Genomic DNA, 26623 nt, shown 5'->3' on the forward strand with positions numbered 1-26623 from the left:
ACAAGAACTATTGAGACGTGAACTGAAATAGGAACTCAAAGTTGAGATCAAGATGCTCTATAGTCGCTCGTTCATAAGTTTCACTTGTTTCATAAGTTTCGTTTGACGAGATGAACACATCCAGTTTTAATGGAGAAACACGTCAAATATTTAAAATATCCCTATATTTATCAACGATGTGTAGCTCAGTGGAAGTGACGCTTGAGTCCTCTGCGCTTGGTCGCTTGAAGTCAGACTTAAGTTCAAGTCTAGTCTCCGACTGGAGGACTTTTTCTAAGCCTTTCTTTGACCTATTCCCGAGTTAGTTGATCTCTGGCACGAGCAAACGGGTTTTTCCTCCCGGAAACTCGGGTTTTTCATCCCGTAAACTCGAGAAAATCGACCGTAGAACCCACATTATGCCAGACAGTAACATATCTTGTTAGGGTTAGGTACCAAGCGATGGCAGCACTTGTTTGCCAGCCTCTTCATCGGTGTCTGCTATAATTAGTGATAGACATGGGCCAGCTATCTCTGATTGGCTACCGGTGGAGATTGAACTGCCCACTCAGTCTCCAAAAGCTAGATAAGGTTAAAGGGCCTCGCCTGCTCCCTATAAGGGAATAAAAGGCGTTAGCTGATTTATTTATTTTTTATAACATTTGGCGCCCCTTTGACCTCGATTACAGCCAGCCAGCCAGGAAAGTAGATGTAATCGAGGTAAATGGCAGACCAAATCTGGAGTATCAATCATTTGTATAACAAGGTATATTTCACATAATTGTTCATGGGTGTGTGTGCTTTTTAAGTATTTCCCCTTACTACGAAATTCAGATTTACTGTTAATATTTAATAAGCATGGTGCATTTGATGAAATGTCTTAAGCAGTTCCCTTTTAACTATTACTGGTTTAACTTCGGTGCATCACTGATCAGTTCTCAATAATTGTTGGAAGAGGGCGCATCTAATAGAAAGAAATAATAACGGGCAAAGCCAGCATCATTATTGAATTAATTTGAGTGCTGCTAATATTTGGTGTCCCTTGTAAAGTTAATTTTATTCTATGTCCCTTTTTTTCAAGTTCAAGTAAAGATGTGTTGATATGTAAACTAGGTAGCGTTTTTTCTTTGTTAGCATGATTTGGAAAGTAGACTGAAGACTGTCGCTTCATTCCTCATAGCGCGATTACTTCACTATTCAAAATGTATGTACTTTAATTTCTGACTTGTTGAATAATCACAAAGTATTTGTGATTTTTTTAAATTATATTATTTAGCGACCCTTGAGGAAGAGCAGCATTTAATCCAGAAGAGCTCATCAAAAAGTACAGGGTGAAATTAGTGTATTTTATATACATGGTTAATAGGATCCGGTGAAATAAAAATTCATTTATTGTGCAATGAAACCTGTGGAGAATTCATGACTAAACAAACATACGTACTAACCACAGTAATAAGTTTTAATAAGTAAATATTTCATCCTAAGTATCTTAAGACATCGTCAGTACAGTTAATTCAAACAATACTAGGAATAACATACAGTTAGGTTAACTGTACTTATTAAAACTTATTACTGTGGTTATTACGTGTGTTAGTTTAGTCAAAAATTCATTCATTCCTTAACTGTGGAGGAAGGGAAGGAATATATACATTACAAGGTTTACTCAAAAGCTTTTATTATTATTTTAGCACATTTTAATTTTATTATTATTTTAGCACATTTTAATGTGTCATAAGACACAAAAAAATATGCTAATCAGCCTTGCCTACTCCCTATAGGGAATAAAAGGCGTTAGCGGATTTATTATTTATAAACATGCTTAGAGGGATCCGATGACGAAAGTAATGTTTATTCTTGAACTCAGCGAAAGTTTTTGCTGGAAAAGAGAGGAAATAAATTTACAAGGATTATTCAAAAACTATTTTTTAAGTATGGCTTTTATAAACAGGCTTACCTGGATTCTATGAAAGAAAGAAAGAAACCTTTGTTTTTATTATTTATTGTATATTATAAATATGCTTAGCGGGATTCTGTGAAAGTAACTGAACTCAGCTCAAGTTTTAGCTAGGAGAAAGGAGGTAATGAATATACAATACAAGGAGATTACTCTGAAACTTTTATTATTTTTTTTATTTTAGCGCTGTATAAAATTAAGTTTAAAATAAACGTTATTAACACAAATCGCTATAGATTCATGTCAAAAATCACTAAGTTCTTATTAAATTTATGACTTAGTTTTAATTATTTTACATCGTTTTTAACATGAAATAACATCATAATGAGAATATAAATTAGAAAAAGTGCTGTGGTGGTCTGCACAAAAAAAAAAAAAAAAAAAAAATTAAATAAATCAAAACTATCTTTGTGAATACTAATTCACAAAGAATGGTTTTCAGGGGCAAGTAACAGATGGTGGCAGGACTGTATGATGATGCCCCATGTGAGAAGAGTGAAGATTTGTGGGTTACAGAAGCTGGTTGATCTGTGGATAAGGGGAGATATGATACAGACATATGCTTAGGGGATGGGGTTTACAGGATTGATGCGGATGAATATTTCAGTACATGAATAATGTGAGGGAAAACTAGACGTCATCCATGTAAATTGAGTAAGAGTGAGGTTAGCAAGTGAATGAGAACTCTAGTTTTTGCTTGAAGAGTGGAACAGATTGCTAGTCACGTGTGTGTATTGTCGGTTAATGATTTCATGGCAAAATACGACAGATATTGTGTAGGTATTGACAATTGTTGATTCATATTTTTGAAATAGATCTCCCACGATGCGTCAACAGACTCAATGGAGGTGCTTGTGTGTATATGCGTAATAATATGAACTGAAAAACCTTTAAAAAAAAACATTATTAATAACTTTCTTTACTAATTATAATGAAGAGCCAAAGGCGACAATAGGACCTTAATAGGACACCTGTTGGCAATTCTCATAGAAGGGATGCAAGTTCTGTTCACTACAAACTTGGTATTAACTAGGTCTACCTACTCACTGATGAGACCTCAAAAAAGGTCGAAACCGGTCTGGGTAGTAACCTTCTCTCATAATGTTGAACAATAATACAGCTCCTAGGAGTTAAGTTCACATTATGGGTAAATATCAAGAATAGTGATCGGAGCTTGCTCCATCCTTTGTATGAGTTGCCTCAGCTTGCACTACCTTCAAGGGTCAGTTGCTGCACTATCCAGGTATTTGGTTACACTTGGAGTTGCCGAACTTTATATAGTTTCTATATTCGGCATGAAACTCTTTGAGTTTCTTATTCGGCTAAGAAACAATATGGGATAATATCCCTTAACTTAAATATACTTTCTTTACTTTTAAAGAATTGCTCATTACTGAATGAAAGAATTAGCAGGACACTACGCAGATTAAATGAGAATTACAACAATCTTTACATGTGGTCATTTAAATTATGACATATCACAATGCAGAATTAAACAAAATACAGTAAAGTCTGTTATAAAGAGGGTTTGCAACAGTCAGAAAGCTGCCATGAGAACTGATCATCTTCCAGAAAAATTAGAACAAAAATAATATTCAGATATACATAGAACCCATCACTTTTTTTAATAATAATGCAGATCAAAAAATTAAAATGTTATTATTGAAAAAAGCAAGGTAAATTAACAACTTAAGAAATAAGTATCTCATATATAGGTAGCAAGGTTTTCATCCTACATATTTATATACGTTAGTGGATTAAGCACAAAGCTATGTGATATGCAGTTTGTTACTATCTAACCTAATTTTTCACAATTAAAACACTACGAGCTTGTGTATAAAAATATTCAGAAATACCATAATATATAATTTATAATCCTTATTAATAGCTGCCATTAATTTGTTATAAAATGTAAACAATTACAAAAGCTGTACTGTTCCATAACAAGCACATAATGTTTTCATCCACCAAGTCTTGTTTTCTAAATTCCAACCAACTTTCAAAACTTTAATTAACATTCCAGAAAAATTCCTTAGAAAATTGCTTAGCAATACAGATACTGTATTGCTTAGCAATACAGTATCTGCTCTAGTATCACATATGCAGTGAATCTATTTATCTTTCTTTCCATTCCATTGGTATCTTTCCAAGAGTCATTAAATAACAAAGTTCAGAACAATATCACTTACACATTTATGTATTACAAATCCCATTCATTCTTAGCTTTATTAATAACTAATGAGTATTCTAAACACTTTGAAAGCATTATTCCAATTTCACACCTCTTCCCACCCCTATTGTAATAATTTGTTTCATTACTCTTATCATGGTGATTATGTAGCTAATCACTTTTATCTCTTCTGTAACTTTTGATCCATTTCATCTTGGCTCTTTTTTTCTGATATTAGAATAGTTACTGCTGACCCCAATTACCTATAACTCATATTTCCAAAAGGTATCTTCTGTCAGTTACTCATCTCATAGTTCCACATATCCCGTTCTGTGAGTCCTTCAATTGATTGAGTCATACCTATTCTTAAATAAGATACTGTTGTTAAATTCAGTCACTGTGTTTTGTCAGTTTCATGGCTAAGATAATTCTTTATTTTAGAAACTCCAGAAATGTACTTTATTATTATTATTTTTCCAAGACTTATTATTTTCATCACCCAAGATTCCATTGAGTAAAAGACTCATCTAGGAGGTCCTTTTATCATACACACACAGCTCATCATACCATGCTTTAAACACATTCAAATTCTCTGCAGACACCACACTCTCAGGCAAGGCATTCCAATCATTCACAACTCTTCATTCAAAGAACTTGTTTCTCACTCCCCTGCTCACACCATCTTTATACAGCTTCCAGGGATTACCTCTGGTTCTCCCCTGATCTCCCACTGTTTTCTGTAGAACCTCTGCAACATTGATCCTATAACAACCCCTTTACTAACTTGTAGTCCTTTTGAAAACCAGGTGACCAGATTTGGTCACAGTAGTCCATGTGTGGCCTAATCAAAGCCTTATACAATGGAACAAGAATCTCTCTATTTCTACAAGTCTATTATTACTATTATTAGTGTCCTTCACATCATTCTCAGAAGTCTTTGTGTTGTCTTCACAATTTTGGCAATGTGTCCCCTAAATTTCAGATCCTTATCCACTATCATCCCAAGATCTCTTATTTTCTCTGCCTCCGACAATATATTCCCACAATTTATTGTGTGCATTGCCTGGAAAACATTCAGCATGAAGCATTCCATTCATTCATCTCTAGCCATACAAAAACTCTCCTTTTCACTTCCTTACTCACATGATCTTTGCTTCCATGGATGGCCACTTGTTCTGTCAATGTGTATTGTAGTGCTCCATTTCTCTTATTTTCATACAAAAATTTATTGTCATCCTCAAACCAATACTTCTTTTTTTGGACACTTGCATCTACTAATGCCACAAACCGATTCCCTTTATTTCTAATGCTTCTGTAATTTTTTTAATTAATTAATTTATATTTTTTTTTGTAAAATCCACCCATAAAATGTTGTTAAACCTACCAATACACTGACATAATGAGTTGGCTAAATGTTATATAATCCAGCCACTGCTCTGGAGACCAAACATGAACCATTTTTTAATGTGCTTCAGGCCTCAGTAAGTAGGAAGATAGTCTTGTTCTGAGCAGCATAATTCATGTAAACATAAAACATGTAAATAAAGCAGTGCATTGCCAGAATGTTTGTTAGCCATATATTCACTCCTACTCTCCCTGTTTTCAACCATATTCTGCAGAGTACAAAATTACATTTAGTAACACAATCTGCTGTTGATTCAAAACTTAAAAATTAAAATTTAAAAATCTAATTAAACATTACTCTTTTGACATTCACTTTCTTCCACTTATGTGTTATACATTTTCAGTTTCATGGTCATACGCACAAAGACATTGGTGTACATATGATGATGTCTTTAATATATATTTTAATGTATAATCCAGTTATATATTAGATATACATAATGAATTTATCAGTCATAAATTTGAGCTGCATCAAGTTGCAAAATTTGTAGCCAGATATTAGGTAACTTCAAATGTTTGTGATGGAAGAGAAAGAAGATATTTATTCCTGCTGATATTGGGTGCATGAGATGAGAATTCATGGATATGAAAATAAAAATTCCAATGCACTGAACAAGACGACTGCTCATTTCCAGTTTTCCAGAAGAAATTTACAACTTCCACAAAACGCAAAATCCAAACATTCACTTTCATTGTTTTTAGGACTATCTCTAAGTAAAACAGAATGAAAAGATGAATTGTAGAATATTTATGTACTGCAGCTATCTCTATACTAGTTGAAACTCTCTCTCTCTTAATATTTGAATATTAAAAATATAGTTTTTGAATGACAAAAATATACCTGAATGAATTTCTTTTTTTTTTTTTTTTAAATTAATTTAAAAATAACTTAAATGTATTTTCGCGTTTTTCTAACTATTGTTTGTATTTCTCATCTTCATCTTTCCTTTCTGTGTTAGACCCTGTCATGTACCTTGGCTTCATACAAATTTAATTAATGTTATGATAGAACTATTAATCCCATCTTCTATGTATAGTCTTCTATGTGTGTTCTGCATGTATTTTTGCTGGTCTTTCTTGTAGGATGGAAAACCTTAGTTTCTGCAAGAGAAAGCTATCTACTCAGTATAAGACTGGCTAGCTCACCATCATTTCAAAATTCACTACCATTTTTTTCCTTGACAGATTGGAACCCAAAACTTTTCATCCAAAAGACATCACCATAACCAACAAAGATATACCAGGCTATTTTATCTATAAATTCAAAATAACTTTGCTACTCACAACATCTAAACAGACTTCAATGAATTTTTTTCTCAGATGAATCTAGTGATGCAATGTTGGTGATGTAGAATAAATTAACTGCAATAAATGCTATGTGTATTTATGAATGGCTTTATACTTTCCACAGTGGTTTAGGTATTTAAAAATAGTTATCATGAAATAGTTAAAAATGTTTAAGTTCATGTGAGACATGAACATATGAGGATTGTTTGATAAGTCCATGCAAAAATGAAGAAAACAATTTTTTGGGACAAACATTTTTTATTTTTCAACATAGTCTCCTTTGAGGTCTATACACTTAATCCAACGATGCTCGAGTTTTTTGATCCCGTCCATATAGTATGATTTGTCCAACTCTTCAAAATAGGCAGTTGTTTCAGCAATCACTTTATTGTTTGATGAAAATCTCTTTCCTGCCAGCCATTTTTTCATGTTTTGAAACAGATAGTGGTGAAAAAGAATCTTCTTTTTTGCCAAGTGTGGTCATTTTTCCTTTATTTCATTATCTAAGTGATCCAGCAAAGATGCATAATACACTCTGGTAATTGTTTTGCCCTTTTCCAAGAAGTCTATGAAGATTATGCCACAAACATCTCAGAAGACAGTGGCCATAACCTTTCCTACTGAAGGAACAGTTTTTGCTTTCTTTGGTGCAAATTCCCTACTTGCAACCCATTGTTTTGACTATTCCTTGGTCTCAGTCTGGTAGTGATGAATCCGTGTTTCATCCACTGTTACGAAATGACACAAAAATTCCTCTGGATTCCGTTGAAACAGCTTCACCTGTCCTTGCAACAGTTCACACATTGACCCTTTTGATCTACTGTGAGCAAACACAGCACCCATCTTTCGGATAGTTTTCTCATATGTTCATAAAATATTATGTACGCGGTCATTTGAGATGCCCACAGCCTTATCAATTTCACACTCCTTCACTCTTCTATCATCCTTCACCATATCATGGATTTTTTTCAATAATTTCTGGAGTAGTGACCTCAACAAGGCGTCCAGAACATTCAGCATCACTTGTGCTCATATGGTGACTTCAAAAGTTACTAAATCACTTATAAATCATTCTAATCGAAGGTGCAGACTCGTCATAATGTTTATCAAGCTTAGCTTTGGTTTCCTGAGTCGTTTTGCCTTTCAAAAAGTAATGTTTAATCACTACACGAAATTCTTTCTCATCCATTTTTCACAAATCACGGTACTTGATCGATTCAAATGAATTGATCAAGCACAGAGTAATAGATCCATCTGACTGAAACTTTAGTATGTGATCTTCCAACAGTTGCCTGCAACTAAAAATAACCTCGCACTGGTAGTGCCATCTCTTAGACTTTGTATGGACTTATTGAGCAGCCCTCATATAACTTTATTTATCATAATTGTAAAAATACATTTATTCTATTTTTGACAGAACCAACCTGTGGCCCTACTCCATGACCCCAAAATCTAAATACTGTATATTTTAATTTATATTTTCAAGAATAATAATAGTTTATGCGTCAAACATTGTTACATTCTACTTGAAATTAGGTTCAGTTTTCTGAAGTGCAGTTTTGGACTACGCGAGGTCTCTAGTTAAACTTCCAGTTAAACCTCAGATTGGTTTGGGCGTTAAACATGGAAGGTGATTAACACACCTTCCATGTTTCCCCCACAGTTTCCATTCCTAGCTCACTTGTATTTCATTTTCTTGTGTTTCTGAAATTCTAAAAAATCAATGAGAATAGTTTCATAGTTTAATCCTCATAGTTCTTGGATTAAAGAATATAACTAACATAATGGCTTTCTGGACACTGTATGGTAACATCATTTATTAGGTGAGAGGCCTTAATGGGTTTTGGCAGAAAATAGAAGGCCATACATGGACCATAACTGCTTCCTCAGAAAATTCAAGGAAGCTTTAGAAACGTTGTACTCGCCTACTCAATGCAATAAAACCTAAGGCATCATCTTACAGGAGGTCTGCTCAACATTCATCAAGAATCTTGTGTGCGTGCACACAGACCTTTGATGTTATGTACGTTATGTTTTGAATCGTGATAATTCCAGCATTGTACCATCATTTTGTATTGTAAAGTGCCTTAGAAGACAGAAATATAAGATCTGACAATGTTGGAGTCTTGACAGGTAGCGGATTGATTTGGAGGAAAATTGTAGATAGGAAGTTAGTAAAGATGTAAATTTTTCATGTAGTACTATCATTCACTTATGCAGAAAAATCTCAAAAGCTCAACCCTTGATATTGTCTCTTTTGTACATCTAGGAAAGCTTCATCTGCATTTGAGATTTAGGTGGTTTTCAGTGTAGCTGGTGCACATTTTTTTTTTTTTTTTAATTTTCTTATTTATGTTTTCTGTAATTTGAAGTAAAGGCTTTTTTTCTTTTTTTTCTTTTTTCATGTGATTTTGGCAGATGGTATTCAGGATGTCACCTGATTGTCTATAATGGTGGTATTGAATGTATTTCCAGTGTTCTAATCCAGTGTTTGCTGTTCTTGCAGATTGTAGATTTCATTCTGTTTACTTTTGAATCTGCTTGCTTGTTCTCATCATCTGAGATAAAGACTGTGATCTTTCAAAATGTTTATAGGCTCTTTTTTTTTAATTAGTATTAAACTGATATTTTCATGCTGTGCACCTAATTATATGTTGCAGGTATCTCTGAAATTATGATTGAAGTTTAGACTATTTTAGCAAATAATAGATTTGATTTATTTAGCTGATTCATATTTCATACAGTTAACATTGATTAGTTGCAAATTCTGCCATTAAACATAGTTTAATTTTTCTTCCATAGATCATAACCCAGTATCCCAAGGATAATCTGCAACAAAGACATCATCAGATCTTTGTACATCATTCTTGTTTTTCAAATTTAAAATAATCCAAAGAGCTTTGTGAAGATATCTTTAAGAATGGAAATGGCGATTTTATGTTTGCATTGATTATTTGCTGTTTTCTTCAAAATCTTTAATTTTATTGTAGGACAAAATAAATTTGATATGTTATGATAATAATGCAATGCCTAAAAATCTTAATCAATAGAATGCATTGTTATGGGACCAAACAGTTATGCGAAATATTTTGATGTTAGAATTGTATTTCGAAAGACTGAAACGTTGATGTGCATCATTTTAAAATTTTTGAATTATGATTATACATTGGACTTTCACAAAGTAACGACTTGTGAAAGGAACTAATGAGGTTTTCCTTTGTTAATGTGCACATATGTATTGTAAGAACACATTCCACTTCTAATTATTTTGGCATCATTAGAGTTAGTCATCCTCCTTAATTCCATCTACCTCAGATCTTTGGGAACAATCTCTTCCTCTCCTTCTCTCTCTCTCTCTCTCTCTCTCTCTCTGTATTCCTGAAAGATAGCTGCAGCATACTTAAGAAATATGATCAGATTCCTATTTCCTGTACACTGCACTGATGTGCTGTAAATTTTGCAATTTTTCATGTTAATGTTGATACAAAACAATTGCATCAAGTTAGTTCTTTTCGTATTTTAGACAATTCTAACAAATTTTTAATTGCAATGGAAAACTCTTTCATTGATGATTATGAAAATCACTTTACTCCATCACTGTATTTATCTACAGAAATGGAAAATTTCAGTCATAAGACCATATTTATGTGTGAAATATGTGGGAAGGTATTTTCTGAGTCAGATCATTTCAGAGTACACATGAAAAGCCACAGCAGTGAGAAGCCATTTACATGTGAGTTGTGTGCAAAGGCATTTTCACGGTCTTCAAATCTCAAAATACACATGAGAATTCATACCAATGAAAAACCTTTTATATGTGATATATGTGGGAAAACATTTTCACACACACCAAATCTTAAAGCACATGTAAGGGTTCACACAAATGAGAAACCATATAGGTGTCAAGTATGTGATAAATCATTTTCAGAATCAGGAAATCTTAAAATACATGCAAGAATTCATGCCAGTGAAAAACCTTTTGTTTGTAATCTGTGTGGCAAGACATTTACTCGGTCATCAAGTCTTGCAAAACATAACCGAATTCATACTAAAGAAAAACCTTTCATGTGTGAAATGTGTGGCAAACCATTTGCGCAGTCTGGAGATTTAAAAGAACACCAAAGAATTCATACTGATGAAAAACGTTTTACTTGCAATATTTGTAGAAGAAAATTTTTACTAATCGAAGGTTTGGCAAAACATAAAAAGATTCACACAAATGAAAGACCTTTTACTTGTGAAATCTGTGGCAAGTCATTTGCACGGTCTGATAATCTTAGTATGCATGCACGAATTCACACTGATGAGAAAACGTTTATATGTAAAATATGCTTCAAAGCATTCTTACGTTCAAGTGATCTTAAAACACACATAAGGGTTCACACTAATGAGAAACCATTTCCATGTGATTTATGTGGCAGAGCATTCTCACGCTCAGGACACTTAAAAACACACCTAAGAATTCATAACAATGAAAAACCTTTTGCATGTGGATGCGGCAAAAGATATTCTGATTCTTCAAGCCTTGCAAAACACAAGAAGCGTCATATTAAAAAATTAGATGCAGAATGTAAAAAATGAAGCAAAAGATTTTCAAGATAAAGACTGTCAGGTGTATTTTTGAACATTAATCCAAAAAAAGTATGGTTGTGTTTAAAATATGCTGAATATTTTTAATACTTGGGAATTTGGTGTCATATACCAATGTTCATATTTACAATGAAAGCTAAATGAATTATTGAAACTGTTGTTGGTGATGGTACTAATGACAACTGGTGTGCCATAAGTTAAATCCCACTGTGAAAGACAAGTGACTCTGGTGAGTCATAGTAATGGAATGTAATGATTGTATTATTTATCATACTGTTCTTTAGCTCAAAAATATTTTCTAACAGAGATGAAGTGTAGTCTTATGAATGAATTTTGCATGGGGTAAAATACTGTCAAAAAGTATTATAATATAAATGCAGTAACTGTTTTGATAGTTTTTATTTTATATTGATAAATATATTTAGTGAACACTAATATGAAATTAAACGTTTACATTATGATGATTACAGATGAATGTGTTTGCATTATTTTTTTATTTTATTTTTTGAAGCTGAAACAAATGTCAAAATGTTGAAAGAATGTAAAAGAATAGAATTAGTAGTAGTAATAGAATAGAAAACTGGAAACTAATGAAATGCCAAGGAAATGATAGAAAGACATATTTCAATGAACATTGTTGCAGTAGGTCTAGGCAGTAATATATGAGCACTGGGTCAGTTGCCAAGTGGTGTCAGAAGGCTGTCAGTGACAGGATATTTTAACAGTTATTGCACTTGTACAAAACCAGGTAGAGCACTGGGTCTAGGAGGTAATGTGAAATAGAACTAATTATAGACTTCATGGCTTCTAAACCTTAGGTCATTTTTTAAAGTTAGGGCTATTTAGTTGAACAATGAAAAATTGATAGTCTATTCTGTAATTTTATGTGATTCTCCACTCCTCCAACAAAAGATTCTAAATCTATTTTATGATAATAGTACCCAGGGTTAACTAAAGGTAATCTGGAAGCCCTCTTTTTGAGATAGTACTTCTTCAAGCCACTTCCTCTGGTAAGCTGGGTGGTTTTAAAACCTTATATTTTGCAATACTGAACTTGCATTCCCACTCCTGTGCCCATTCACTCAATCTATTCAAGTCTTCTTGTAAGGCTACAACTTCTACTCTACTCCTTGTAGTTCTCAACTTTGCATCATCTGCAAGCCACTTGAATATCCCCATTCAAATCCTCCCCAGTATCATTGACATACAAGTTAAATAGCAGTAGCCATTAAGCACCTCTGAGGCACACCACTAGTGGCTTTTCTTTTCAGATATAGCTCTCCCATTCACAACTTGCTGATACATATCAGATAACCAATCTCCAATCCTACATTAGTCTAATATCCAACCCAATTTGTTCTGGTTTGACTTTCAACTTATCATGTGATAATATATCAGAAGTCTTTGAAAAATCCAAGTATGCCACTGTGTATCCATCTCCCTCATTGAATGCAGCTGCCACCTTGTAATAAGTGAGCAGATTACTGAAACACAACTCCCTTTATCAAATCTGTTTTGTCCATCAAAGATAATACCACTTATCAACCCAGTTCTGAATACTGGTTCTCACTAGCCTCTCCAACACTTTAACCATAACACCTGACACAGATCACATCATAATTTGACTTGAGTTCTGTTGCCTCTTTTTTATTATTATTATTATTATGTGACACCTCCAAGGGGTCCAGAGACTCATTGAGGGAGGACACCTACTCTACAACTCTTTCTCCACCACTCAGTCCAACTACAGTGAATTGCATCATCTACAATAATGCCATCTACTGCCCACCACCACTAGTATTTTCACAGACAATCACAAACATCCATGCTTGTAGCAGGATTTGAACTTCAGCTTTTGGCTGGAAAGCAGATATGCTAACCATTCAGCCAACCAGGCCAGCAGTAATCTTCCCTTCTGCTCTTTTGGAACTTGACCCAATGTAAAACTAATATTAAACAAATATGCAAGGCAGGTGTTAGCTCCATGGCACAGTCCTTCAAAATATATGTGGTGATATATATCATCAAATCCCACAGCTTTATTAACATCAAGTTTGCTCACTTAGTCTCTCTTCCTCCTCATCAACTGGCCTCAAACTTTCCATGATGTCACATTCACAAGGATGAAAGATCTTTATGTACTACTCATTAACCTTTGCATAGGACTTTTGGTAAGAGTTTGTCTTTGCAACCATTCAGAGATAATATTTCAGATAAGGATTGGATGAATACTTTTTTCTCATTTTGAACATCACTAGCAAGATTCGTTTCTGATAAATTTCTCATTTTCAGTTCTTTGATGATGCCTTTCCAAAAAAAAACTTTATCACACAAGGTAGTGGTCCCTATATGTCTATGGTAAATTGTAAATAACAACTAGCTTTTCAGTACATTGAAAATGGAGTGTTGTCTTGCCCCCTGATTCATGAATTATGTTGATAGATATTAAGATTCTCTACTATTTTTCTAAATATTTCACTAATGTTGAGAGATGTTACTTTCATTAACATTTGATAATTGTTCAATAACTACATTGCATAATTGCTCTAACCAAGTGTCTGGATATACCTCTTCCTCAAATCTGATTATAACAGCATTGCCTTGAAACCAAATATTTGGTTTTAAGGCAATCTTGAAATTAGTCTCTGTCAGCTTCAGAACTTGTTTTCCCAAAACATAACTACTAGTATCAGGAAGAAAATAATCAGGTCTGATTCATTCATTTTATTCATGTGAAATTTCCACTATCTTCCTTTATAACATCATTATTTTTTTCAGAAGCATGATAAAGATGCTGAAGGGAGGGGGAGGGTTTCCTTGCTTTGTACCTCATATTGTTTGTCAGGAACTAATATTCCTGTTTTTACTCAATTTCTTATGACAGCCTCTGCATAGTTCTTAACATTCTGTAATACATGTATTTAGGTTCCTGTCTACTCTATAAGATTTGAGCCCACATCTCTTTCTGATCTGTACTATCAAATACTTTGTGAGAGTCAAAGTCCATCTTAGCATTGATATTGGTATGCCGTACTTGTGTATCATCTGAAATATGCTTATTTGTCTTCTAGATCTTCCATTTGTTTCTTTTTCTTTCTGTTAATGTACATAAGTACTTTATTCACATAACTCCTTAGGATGATCATTCTGTAATTTTTGCATTGTGTACTGCTTCCATTTTAATGAATAGGTATTAAAACTGATCTTGCCCAATCTGTTTTTTCCCTCCTCCTCTCTCTCCTGTGCATGTCACACATCCAGTGTAATTCTTCTCCCACTGTTATCTCACTGCCTCTATGCTGCTTCAGATACTTTTCCTCTACAGTCTCTTTCCTCAGTATATCCATCTCTCTGCCTTCCACATGTTGCTTTTGCAACACTGTGCTTTTGCCTTCCATATCTCCCTATGTCTTATATAACTCTGAGCAGTCTCACCTGTTTTGTGTTCATAAAATTTCACATTTTCAATCCTTTATGGTTCTATGTTTTGGGCTCCATTTGTTGATGTTTTGGATGATCTTTTGTACATATTCTGTATCTCCATGGTATACATTGATTTCTCATATTTCTCTTCTAGTTTTCAAATTTTTCTTTCAAACTGCCTTTTTCATTTTATTGTATTTATCCTCTACTGCTTTTCCACTAACAGGAATATATCTTTCCTAAATTTTAATGCTCTTTTTTTTCTTTTATGTGGCAACTATCAAAAGTTTTTATAAATCTATAGTATGTTTGTCCTATGAGTGGGCTAAGGTTTTTATTATTATTAATTTTATACATATTTTTTGTATTTTGTATTTATTTTTACATAGTACAGAAATTCTGCTCTAGAGACCAAACATGGAACTTTTCAATCCAATTCAGGCCTCTAATAAGAAGGGCATGATCTCACACTAGGAGATGAAGTTCATTTCCTGCCTAAAGCCTATCACAAACATCCATGTCCATAGTGGGATTCAAACTTGAAGCATGGTTAGAGAGTGGATATGCTAACCACTTGGCTAACCAGGCTGGCAACTGAATTAGTAGAAATCTGATTTCTGCTTTATGTTTTGCACTTTTTTCAGACCAGATCAGATATCTTCCACCTGTTATCTATTGTCTGACGTATCTCTGCAAATTGAGATATGTCGCATCATTGTCACTTGATCTCATTACAGATCAAGTCTTAACTTTCCAGGAGAATATAAAGATCGGGCATTCCACATTCCTCTAACATATCTTTTTAGTTTTACTCTTGTTGCACTTTTTTTTCTTTTGGTAGCTGATGTGTCAGCCCAACTCCACTCACTCAGCTTTGTGTATACACTTTATCTTGATATCTCTGGGTCAGTGTATTTATCTTTCTTTTGTATTTTTATATTATACCAAATTTCAGTTTCATTTTTACAATCAATGTACAGACACTTTTATAACCAACCTTAACAATTTTTATTTGGCTGATCCTAAATGGGAGCAATGCTGTTGGGACATGGGAGGTATTTCAGTTCCCTCCTGCAACTGAAGCATTCTTATATCTGCCACTTAGTGATGAGCCTTCTAGGCAGTGGTGTGCTGGAGCTGCTTCATGTGACCTGATTGTTAAATTTTCAAGAATTTTTCGAATCAGTTAAACTGACACTGGCTATAAACTGTAGCTTATATATGGTGACACAGAAAATCCATCTGGGATGCATTATTTTGGTATCCTTTGTGCTTCTTCCCCCTCTCCTCCCTTGCATGGCACCTTGTATAGGGATTATCACTGCTAGCAGTTTTACAGGAATATTATTTTTTCATCAAACAATTGCTTAATTTTGCATGGGTCACTTTATGATATGCCCATGCTCAACATCTATCAAAGGTATGTCTCTAAACTTGGGAATGTTATAAGGTTCATTGTTCTAAGAAGTGACCAGGGCAAAATGAAGTGGGTATTCTAATAAAGGATTTTGTTTATACTTTCATGGATTTCTAATTCTCACAAAGGGAGAATCCTTTTTTACTTTATTTTTTTAAGAAGCCAGTCAAAAATTTACCAGCATACCCTGGCCTCTAGGAGTTTTGAGCTAATAAAAGCTATCTGATATATGGTATAAAGTATTTTACCATTTACAATGATTCCATATCTTGTAAAATAATAGAAAATATTTTAAATGAGAAAACAGGGCATCTGTAGCTCAGTCAGTATAGACAAAGTCCTTTGGTTGGAAAGACCTGGGTTCGATTCCTGTCTGACTGTGAGGAATCTTTATCTGGTCTCTTTTGACTAAAGGTGAGTTTTACATATGCAAAAAACCCAAGTCTCAAAATCAGGTTTTTCATCTCTCAGAACAGGTAAACCTGCCTGAACACTCACTTCTATAGACAAAAAAAAAAAAAAACCTTCCCACCCAAAGTCAGGCTTAGCAACAAATTGGTTGAGATAGTCACATCAAGTAAGAAGGCCAACCCCAAATAGATGGGATAAGGCACAAAAAATAATTTTAAATTAGAAAACTGCCAATGCTTTTTATTTCTCAAGTGGACTAGGCAAGACCTTTAGCTGTAATTTTTGGAAGACTAGGTCAGCTAACTTTCACCCTTGCCCGATCACAATAGCTGGCAAAAGACTTACAATAGTACCAAGAGGGGGGGAAAGTATGGTAGACAGCTGCTGTCACCTCATGTTCCTAGCACTATATTATTGTCTGAAATAGTTCTATGATTTTCTTGAGTTTACATTATTAAAAACCCACTTGCCCATGCTGCTGATCAACTAACATGGGAATCAGTCAAACAAAGGTTTAGAAAAATTGTTGTCAGTGACTAGAATCGATCTTAGAAGGATTTTTCTTTGGGTGGCATAGCACTATGGTAATAACACAAACAGTAGTTCTACAGAGCAACAAAAGCCTTTAAAAAAAGAAAGATGGCAGGTTGAAGAAGTGAGATAAGCATGGGCCATGACATCTGTTCAGGACAATGTAATAATGCATCACGGTTTCTTTTATTTTATAAAGAAGTACCATAATTAATGTTTTTCTTTTCCCATGGCATCCTATATTTATTACAGATGGCACATTTTGCATGGTCGCATTGTTCGCATTCTTTATTCTTGGTACAATATCAGTGGCGTCTCATGTTCATTTAAGTTGAGTATGCTGTCATGTGGCTTATGCAACCCATGCCACAAAATTCATGTCAGTTTAACCATATGATTGCATTTTTATTGATGTATGAAAGTTTTAAGAGTGCATAGTGCATCAACGCTCATCTTAATTGGTCCAATGCAACTGGACAAATTAATTGTAGGATAACTTTGAATACTCAAATTTATCAATTAATATAATTTTAAATATGTAAAGCATAAAAGTCAAATGAACAGTATCTATAGAAATTAAGGGGTTGTGGCTTTTTATCTTAACGAACAATATCTATGTTCGTGAATGCCATATGTGAGATTCACAAAAGGTTTATGTTTCATGGTGAGATTCAGTAAGACGACTAATTTCAATTTTGATAAGATTTTTAAAGTCATCTGTATAATAATACACACAGAAATTGGAAAAAGTAATTACTTGGGACATTATTTATTGGGAATGAACCAAAGAAAGTCTGAAGTAACTAATTTTACTTATTTATACACAAGTTCCAACCTCCTATAGTTCGCCCACCGATTTGAGGTCCGTCGACACTTCTGCGCATCTCAGAAAAAGAAGTATCCATTCCGAAAATAGGGTAATCAGTCCATATAGTGGGATGAGTTGTTTATTATTACCGGTCGGAAAATTAACTTCTCTTTTATGATTATTGTAGTTAACTATGTTGCTTGTATAACAGTTGGAAAATTTTACCTATAAAGCACGTGATTTCGCGTGTTGGCGACCAATTCGGACGTCCTTCATTTTTTTCTCCCCTTCAGCATGAATCGACTATTCTTGGAAAGACGCGAAGCAGGGACCTGGAAACGGTGGGCGAACTATACTATAATCATACAATCTGCAAAAGCTCTGGCAGAAAACAGGACATTCAGTAGATTGTCAGCACTGTTTTCCATTGCAAATATGGGCAAAAAAGTTATAAATTATAGAAAAATATATATCAAATCGTCTATATCGACATCCTAAACACATCATTCACATTTCATGCACACAAAATAGATGAAACCAGTGCTTTTTTTTTCTGGTAGTACAGTACTGGCACCTTTTTTTTTCTTAAGTTTTTAAAAAATTGCGATTTATTGACAGCAAATATGGGCAAAAAAGTTATAAATTATAGAAAAATATATATCAAATCGTCTATATCGACATCCTAAACACATCATTCACATTTCATGCACACAAAATAGATGAAACCAGTGCTTTTTTTTTCTGGTAGTACAGTACTGGCACCTTTTTTTTTCTAAGTTTTTAAAAAATTGCGATTTATTGACAGCAAAATGTATTATAAATATTCCGGTAGATAGTACTGTGTTCACGAATTGATTTTTCAGTGTTGCTTAATCGTAAGTTGGTACCCTGTTTCATAGGTTGGTACGCAACTAGAAACAGGAAGTTGTGTTCACTTCCGATTTCTTCCAATATCAGTTTATCATTTCCATATTCACTCTGCAACAGGCGGGTATTCGCATGAGTTTTGAGTTAATCTAAGTTAAATCAGTGCAATCGTTCAAAATGAGTAAAACATATAGTTATTTTATGCCAATGAATAAGAAAAGGAAAGTTGAAGAAGCAGAAATTGTTGAGAAAACTAGCACCGAAAATATACTTGGTGAAGAGGATCACAAAACCAAGACCGAAGATCAACATGGTCAAAAGGAAGCAGATTCTGATAATGACTGGCCCGAATATTGGATACTTTTGCAGAAAAATGACTTCTGCGAGAGAATCGAGTGACTGTATGTCAAGAATAAAATGTTGGGCTGTAAAGTGTTGTGATGTCGGAAGTCTTGTCGTCGATAAACACATAGGAACGAAAATTTCAGTGGAGTGGCAAATGGTAAAATCAGTCATTTTGGAGAATCTCACAAACAACACTTAATGTCGAAAGTATTTTTAACTTGGGTATAATTATGTTAAAGATACCAAGCAATTTTAAACTTGGTTTTACTCCATTTTTCCCAAGTGAGCAAACAGACAAAATGTCAGGTTTGCGCCTGCAATTGATGAAAGACTAGCATCAATTGCAGGCGCAAACCTGACATTTTGTCTGTTTGCTCACTTGGGAAAAATGGAGTAAAACCAAGTTTAAAATTGCTTGGTATCTTTAACACAACAGTTAATGTCATTAAGAAAAACGATTTACGATTATAAGGAGAGTGGAGCGCACAAAGTGTGCCAACAAAATGAGACGACGAGGGTGTATAGGAGGATATGTTAAAAGTGTGGAAGTTTCTATAATAACATCTTCATGGTGAGTACCAGGCACCTTTTTTTCCTGAAAAAAAAGCACTGGATGAAACTCAGAAGACAAAAACAGCAACTCATGGCATGATAGTGTTCAATTGGATTGTTTCATATATTAAATAATCACAACCACTAACGACTTCTGGGGATTATTGTCACTGTACACACCTTGCCTCACTTTCTGGGCTGTTTAAAACCACTGGAACGCCAAGAATTTGACATGTGCCGTCGGCACATCTTTAATGGGCTTAAAAATTTCTATATATATTTGCGACCGTACACCCAGGCTATTAATTCGAATGTGATGCAATGTTTACGCATTGGAAAGTTTTCTCTTCATTAAGCATTGGTATATTGTGTTTAATTTTAGGAATCACGATTCCAGGAAACAATTAGGGGAGTGTTTAACAGGAATAAACAAAAATATATTGATGCTATTGCTATTTTGAAGGTGTGCATCGCACACGTAGCACATCCAGAAGATTCGCCCCTGATATCTATCTATATATATAATAAAAAAATCATTAACGCCTTTTATTCCCTTACAGGGAGCAGACGAGGCCTTTAAACCCTTCAATCTCCACTGGTAGTCAATCAGACATAGCTGGCCCATGTCGGTCACTAATTATAGGCAGCACCGATGAGATGGGCAAACAAGTGCTTCCATCTCATGGTAACTAACAGGATAGGTTGCTCTGAAATAATGTGGGTCTAGGGTCGATTTTCTTGAGTTTATGGGACGAAAAACCCGAGTTGCTGGGAGAAAAATCTCGCTTGCCCATGCCAGAAATGCGGGAATCTGTCAAACATAGGTCTAGGAAAAGTAACTCCATTTCGGGACCAGACTTGAACTTGTCTACCTTTGGATTTATAGCCTATCAAGATAGGCTATAAATGGAACAAAAAAACTGGAAAAACGAAAAATGTGATGAGTGAAAGTAGTGGAGGAAGTTTTTCAGTAGGTGAAGTTTCAGTAAGTTTTTTTTGACATCAAAGTAATACATAAATTTTGTTTGGCATGTGAATTTTAAGTATCTTTTATATCTCACATGCTGGAGTGGAATGAAGGTAATTTCTACAGTAATTCTATACCTGTTGAATCCTTTGTTAGTAAAAGTCTCACTAATCATTATCCAAACATTGTTGATTTAATGTATTGTATTGCATATCGAAGTTAATCATCTCTAGATTACACAGCATGGTAATGTATAATTGGTTCAATAGTCCTACATTTCTAAATAGTAAAATTGTGAGATGAGCAAATAAAATGTCCTATGTGAAATACATACAATAAGAAGTGAAGAATTGGCAGATCCAATAAAACTAAATGGTTTTCTTTCTCTAAAGGGAACTGTATTCTACAATGAAGAACATTGATCATGGAGAGAGTTTTCCAGATTAGAAGATGAATCATTCCAAATCACAAAACATCAGCATACCTATAAGGCTTGGAAGAAATATTGCTTATGGGATATTTTTAGTATTCCATGATGGAATAATAAAATACTAAAATTTAGTATTTTAGTATTCCATGAAACAGTAATTTTGCAGTACCTTTCTATTGCAGTACCTTTAATTTGTTTGTTCTGAAAAGTAAATCCAGAATGAATTACTAAATCCAAAAGTTTAACATTATTATTATTGTGACACCTCCAAGGAGCCCATAGACTCATCGCTGGAGGGCACGTTACTCTGCTCTGCTACACGCCCTTTGCCATCTCTGCTACTACTATATTCTTCAACTACACAGTGACACTACTATCAACACCATCACCACCAACTAAAGTATATTTTGTATATAAATTGTGTGTGTTCTCATGGCTGAGTGCCTGTACGTGAGCTTTTCTGGAGAAAAGAACCTGTATGCGATCGGTTATTCATCTAAAGATTCCTCTTGTCACAATGAGAATCGAACCCGGATCTTTTCCTGGTCTAAGAGTGCAATATTCTGCTGTTCTTCCAACTGCCATGGAGAGGCTGTCAAGAGGAAATATTGCTGGAGTTCTTTCTGTAAGTTTTGCTATTCAGAAAAAATTGCTACCAATCCTAGACCTAGAATACAATTTGCTTATTAAAAGAAAATTATGACTTCTTCTTCTTCTTTGTCAACTGGATGGAAGCTTCACTTCCATAATTTGTAAGAAAGCTCTCATAAGACCTTTCATTCATGAATTGTCTCACCATCATCCTATTTAGAAAAATGGGACAATTATAAATCTGAATGCATCTTGACCATATGCTGTATTCTACACATGAGCTATTAATCAACATTCTTGGCTAATGGTTTCAGCCAAATCTAATCAATAATGTATTCAATAATAATAACATTGTGCTTCTTTTGCTCAAGAAGAAATTAGTCTCATTCTGCCAGTGGCGGCCCGTATATGAGCACTGCAGCACCCCCAAGGAAAAAATGAAAAAAATAAAATTTGTTTGTGTTTATAAATAATAACAATGCTTACAACATTATATAAATACAATACATCATGTTAAAGGTTACAGCAAATATTTCGACATTGGTCGAATAGTTAATGATTGGAATTGTTCTATTAACGTTTTAGATTACAAACAAATGCACTGCGATCTAACGCCGATATTCGCTTGCGCTTGTCATTGCACGTGATGTCAGTGGATACACTGCCGTCTGGGCAGTGTATCTTATTATTACGCACGTTATTTCTGTGAGATATGAAACGTTTATTATTGGTTTCTGTGCATGGTGAACTATTTTTTGTAAATCTTATTTTATTTTGTTAAAATAACATACAATTATTTATTTATTATAGATACAAGGCTGAATTATGATGAGTGTCACCGTTGAAAATATGAAAATAATTATATTTTTTCAATTATCGTTACACGAAACAAATACACTGCGATCTAACGCCGATATTCCTTTGCGCTTGTCATTGCTATTGATACGAAACTTTTATTATTGGTGTTTGTTCGTGGTGAGGATGAAATATTTTTAATAAAACATTTTTTAATATGTAAATTTATTTATTAATAAATTAGTTACTGATTAGGAGAAAAAAGTTTATATATATAAGTTAGATAGGGCTAAAAACGGCCTCACCTACTCCCTATATACGGGAATAAAAAGAGGCGTTAGCTGATTATATATATGCCGCACCCCCCACTTAAAATTTTCACCGGCCTCCACTGCATTCTGCTTACATAAATGAATATTAGAACATAAGGATAAAATTCTCAAGCTATTTAAAATTTATGCAGCACTTCATTCTATCCAGTAATTTTTTTTTTTTTAATATTCAACTAAAGATAAACTTGTTAAACTTTCAAGCATCTATCAGATTCCTTGCTCTTCTCCATATTTTATTTTAGACAGTCGTAGATCTGCCTCTCCATCGTGAGTAGCATAAAACATACTGTATATCATGTATCATGAACATAAAGAATCTGACCTTGCAGAATACATTATCTCTGAAGTACAACATCCTGTGGAGAAACAATAATTCGACATAATGATGAGTCTTTTGACTCCATGGAGACACCGTTAAAATAATAATAATAATAATAATAATAATAATAATAATAATATAACAGATTCTGTGTGGAACTTCTTTGTAAAGAAAGCTGTGTGGCATTATCACATCATTTTAACTTGAACAGATCTGATGACCAATGATTATTCCTCTTTTTTAAAGATCTCTCTTTGGGGAATAAAAGACGTTAACAGATTCATTTTACTATTTAATAATCCTTTGTTACATTACTTAATATATCATGGTACTTTTTTGAAATCTTTCTTTTTAATCGGTTTGTCTGTATTTTTGTGTTTATGTGTAATTAGAATGCTTGTAATACATGGGAGAAAATTTTATTATTCTGCTACCTGTGATGGAAGGGGTCCCAAATTCTGGTATATGAAAGACAAGGCCATGATTTCTCAAGGTGTTTCTAAAACTCTCCAACGATGTGGCTTAGGAAGGAATTAAGTACTGCGTATTCAATTTCCCCTCCCTATTTCAGCTTGCCTTAACAATCACGAAAAGTCTCGTAAAGAGAATTTTTTTTAACACTGTCAGGAGAAGTAGTTGGCTACTCAAGTGTACCCTTGACAGATAGAGGCGGTAGTTGTATGTACTGTCACGCGCACAAGGAGACACAGTCCCTTCTAACCACTTCTCCTTGTGTGGAGAAGTAGTTAAAGTCAACTTCTTCAGTGTGCAACGCTCTAAGGTGTGTTCACAAGATTAGAACAGCGATCCTGGATCAAGGTCCAGGGGTACATGATGTAAAACTGCAAGCGATTAGTATTATGTCCTTAGAGAATCCTGTGATAACATATACCTGACTGTCATAATATGGGTCAGTGCATTTCGTGCGGGGGGGGGGATCACCAGGATGTTAATCGCTGTGCAGGACGACATGCCATTTCAGATGAACATATTGAACTTGTTTGGGGACTCTTGCTGTTGATCGGCGATGGATTGTACGCCAGTTGGCCCAGGAAACTGGGACAAACTATCAAAGTGTTTAGCACATCCTTAAAGAGACGCTCGGTATGCACAAAATTTCAGCTCGCTAGCTTCCACATCACTTGACTGAGATGCAAAAATTGAACAGGTACGCGGTTGCTGGCCTCCATCTGGAACGATAGGAAAATGCTGCGCCCCAAGGGTAAACTGTTAACGCACAGTACTGTCGACAATTTCTGGAGCACATCTGCATCCCACTTTGAGGAAAAAGCGACCATTCTCCATCGTGTTTGCTGCATGATGTCATGTGTCGCAATTTGAGATAAAGATATTGGACAGGTGGCAATGGGAAGTATTGGAACATCCTCCTTATTCACTGAATATGAGTCCTTGCGATTTCGATTTGTTCCCCAAAATGATAGAAAACCTCAGATGTCTGCGTTTCCTGATGTATAAGAGGTTCTTCGAGCAGTACGTTATGAAATGCATTAAGTGTGTATATCATAAAATACATACTTAAACCCTCATTTAGGAGGACTCAACCCATCTAAGGGACAAGGAAGAAATGGTGAACTCCCGGGCGAAACAAATAAATAAATTGCAATGTTAAGTAGAGAAGCAGTATGATATCCATGCTCCATGCACTTGACTGGATATTATTGTTACTATTGTGATTCACATATTTGTACTGAATGGCTCTTTTCAAATGAAGGTAGGTTATCTGGTCTCATACGAGGTATGGTTTATTTTTCTCCGGGTCAATCCGATTTTTTCTGCAGACAGGTAAAGTAGTCCTAAGAATACCCGCAGTTAATAGACATAATACACGGGTCTTATAGCCTAAGTTGCCTCAGTAATAATTCTATAACAACTCAACAGAACCACCACCTCACTTCTCATGATCTTCGTGAATCTCAATCTCATTTATCATTCTAAACGCAAACAATTCAATATATATATATATATATATTTTTTTTTTTTTTGCCAAAAGATATTAGAAAAGGTTGTCCAAATTATACCAAAATATCCTGTTGGTTTTCCCAGATTGTTCTCAAGATTTTCACCCAGAATTATTTATTTTTGTTGCTTTTCATGTTATCTTTCTTCACTGGTATTTATTATAAATTTTTGAAATTAGTCCATACTTCTAAAAATAGATAAATACATATTTTGATATTTTTGATGAATATTTACCATTTAATTGCTTCCACCTCGATTATTTCTAAACTACCAGAGAAATCCACGACAGTTAACTACTATTCTACCTGAAATGTCCCATCTAATCAATGAATACTAATATGAATTCTGCAAATTGTCGATAAACTTCAATTGTTGCTTATGTCTTACACTTTGTAGAAATTCTAAAAGTTTGTGAGACCTAATTAGGTTGCTCTTGATATCTGCATGATATTTGATCTGGTAAGGCACAAAGCCATATTAAGTAAGTTTCCATCAGATCATCTCTCTTCTGATTTCTTAAATAAGATTGCCAAATTTTTTTGTCTAGAAGCATATGATTGTGATGTTGATTAGAATCTTCATCGTCGACCATTTCGTAACCAATTCTAATCTTCCAGAGGGTTCCAGTCTTTCATTTTTCCCCCTTTTCTATAAATCAATAGCTTTCAGTAGGCTTGAAAGTCAGTAGACTCCACCACATTCAAAATCCATTCCACAGTTTTGCTGATGACATATGCACTATACTCCTCCTTCTTATTGACAAATCATGTTCTATGCAAGTCACCAAATTTCTAAAAAATCGACTTACAATCTTAAATTCTTATCACCAATCCATTATTGTATGAGAATCTTAAACCTTTTAATTTGAATTCTTGCAAAACTTAGTTCTGTCTTATTTCTATCAAAATAGAAGTTTTATGTTTGAAAATTCTCCAGTCTTGAAATCAGCTCTAAAGTAAGTCTTTGTAAGGGGCTCTAAAAGTCCCTTTTAGAGCCCCTTACAAAGACTTGTTTAGTACAGAAGAAAGCAGTTAGGTTCATTAACAACCCATCACTCACCAGTTCACTGCGTCTCATACAAACAAAAGATGCTGTTGCTTGAATTGTATATAAATCTTTCCCTGGTTAACGAACATTAGACCTGCCAGTGATATTTCTCCCACTCTCCTGTAATCTGTTAATGCACATATATAAGCTACTCCAGTATCTCCTCCAATTAATTCCAATCTCACAAAATATTTCCTTTCGATCTTTGTCTTTTAGAAAAGTTTCTACTCGCTTTTATCCTAGATAATCTCCATGCCTTCAAATGTAATGTTAAAATTGTATAAATAGAAAATCACTAATGCCTTTTATTCCCATAGGGAGTAGACGAGGCCATTTTAGTCCTGTTTCCCTTTTAGAGAGTGAGAGGCATTCAAACTCCACCGTTATCCAATCTCAGGCTTATGACATCACTAATTTTAAACGG

The 26623-nt window shown here is 34.3% G+C and overlaps 1 protein-coding gene across 4 annotated transcripts; it reads left to right on the forward strand.

The window, feature by feature from the left end:
• Window positions 1-969: 969 nt before the first annotated feature.
• On the forward strand, window positions 970-11831 carry LOC150098651 (uncharacterized). Of its 4 annotated transcripts, none has more exons than XM_090405446.1 (2): window positions 970-1183; window positions 9597-11831. In XM_090405446.1, exon 2 carries the CDS (start codon window positions 10344-10346, stop codon window positions 11373-11375), a length of 1032 nt encoding a protein of 343 aa, XP_090261572.1. In that variant the 5' UTR covers window positions 970-1183; window positions 9597-10343; the 3' UTR covers window positions 11376-11831. The 4 variants fall into 4 exon arrangements, with proteins under 4 accessions (XP_090261572.1, XP_090261575.1, XP_090261576.1 ...); XM_090405449.1 differs by having other exon boundaries at window positions 976-1092; XM_090405450.1 differs by lacking the exon at window positions 970-1183 and adding an exon at window positions 1210-1303.
• The last annotated feature ends 14792 nt before the right edge of the window (window positions 11832-26623 follow it).

Source organism: Typopeltis vanoorti, chromosome 15 (assembly GCF_054136105.1).
Source record: "Typopeltis vanoorti isolate ZY-2024b chromosome 15, IOZ_Tvanoo_1.0, whole genome shotgun sequence".
Classification (NCBI taxonomy): Eukaryota; Metazoa; Arthropoda; class Arachnida; order Uropygi; family Thelyphonidae; genus Typopeltis; species Typopeltis vanoorti.

Excerpts from the sequence above, each read along its gene's own strand:
- LOC150098651 (XM_090405446.1), top strand. The coding sequence starts at position 10,344 with ATGGAAAACTCTTTCATTGATGATTATGAAAATCACTTTACTCCATCA.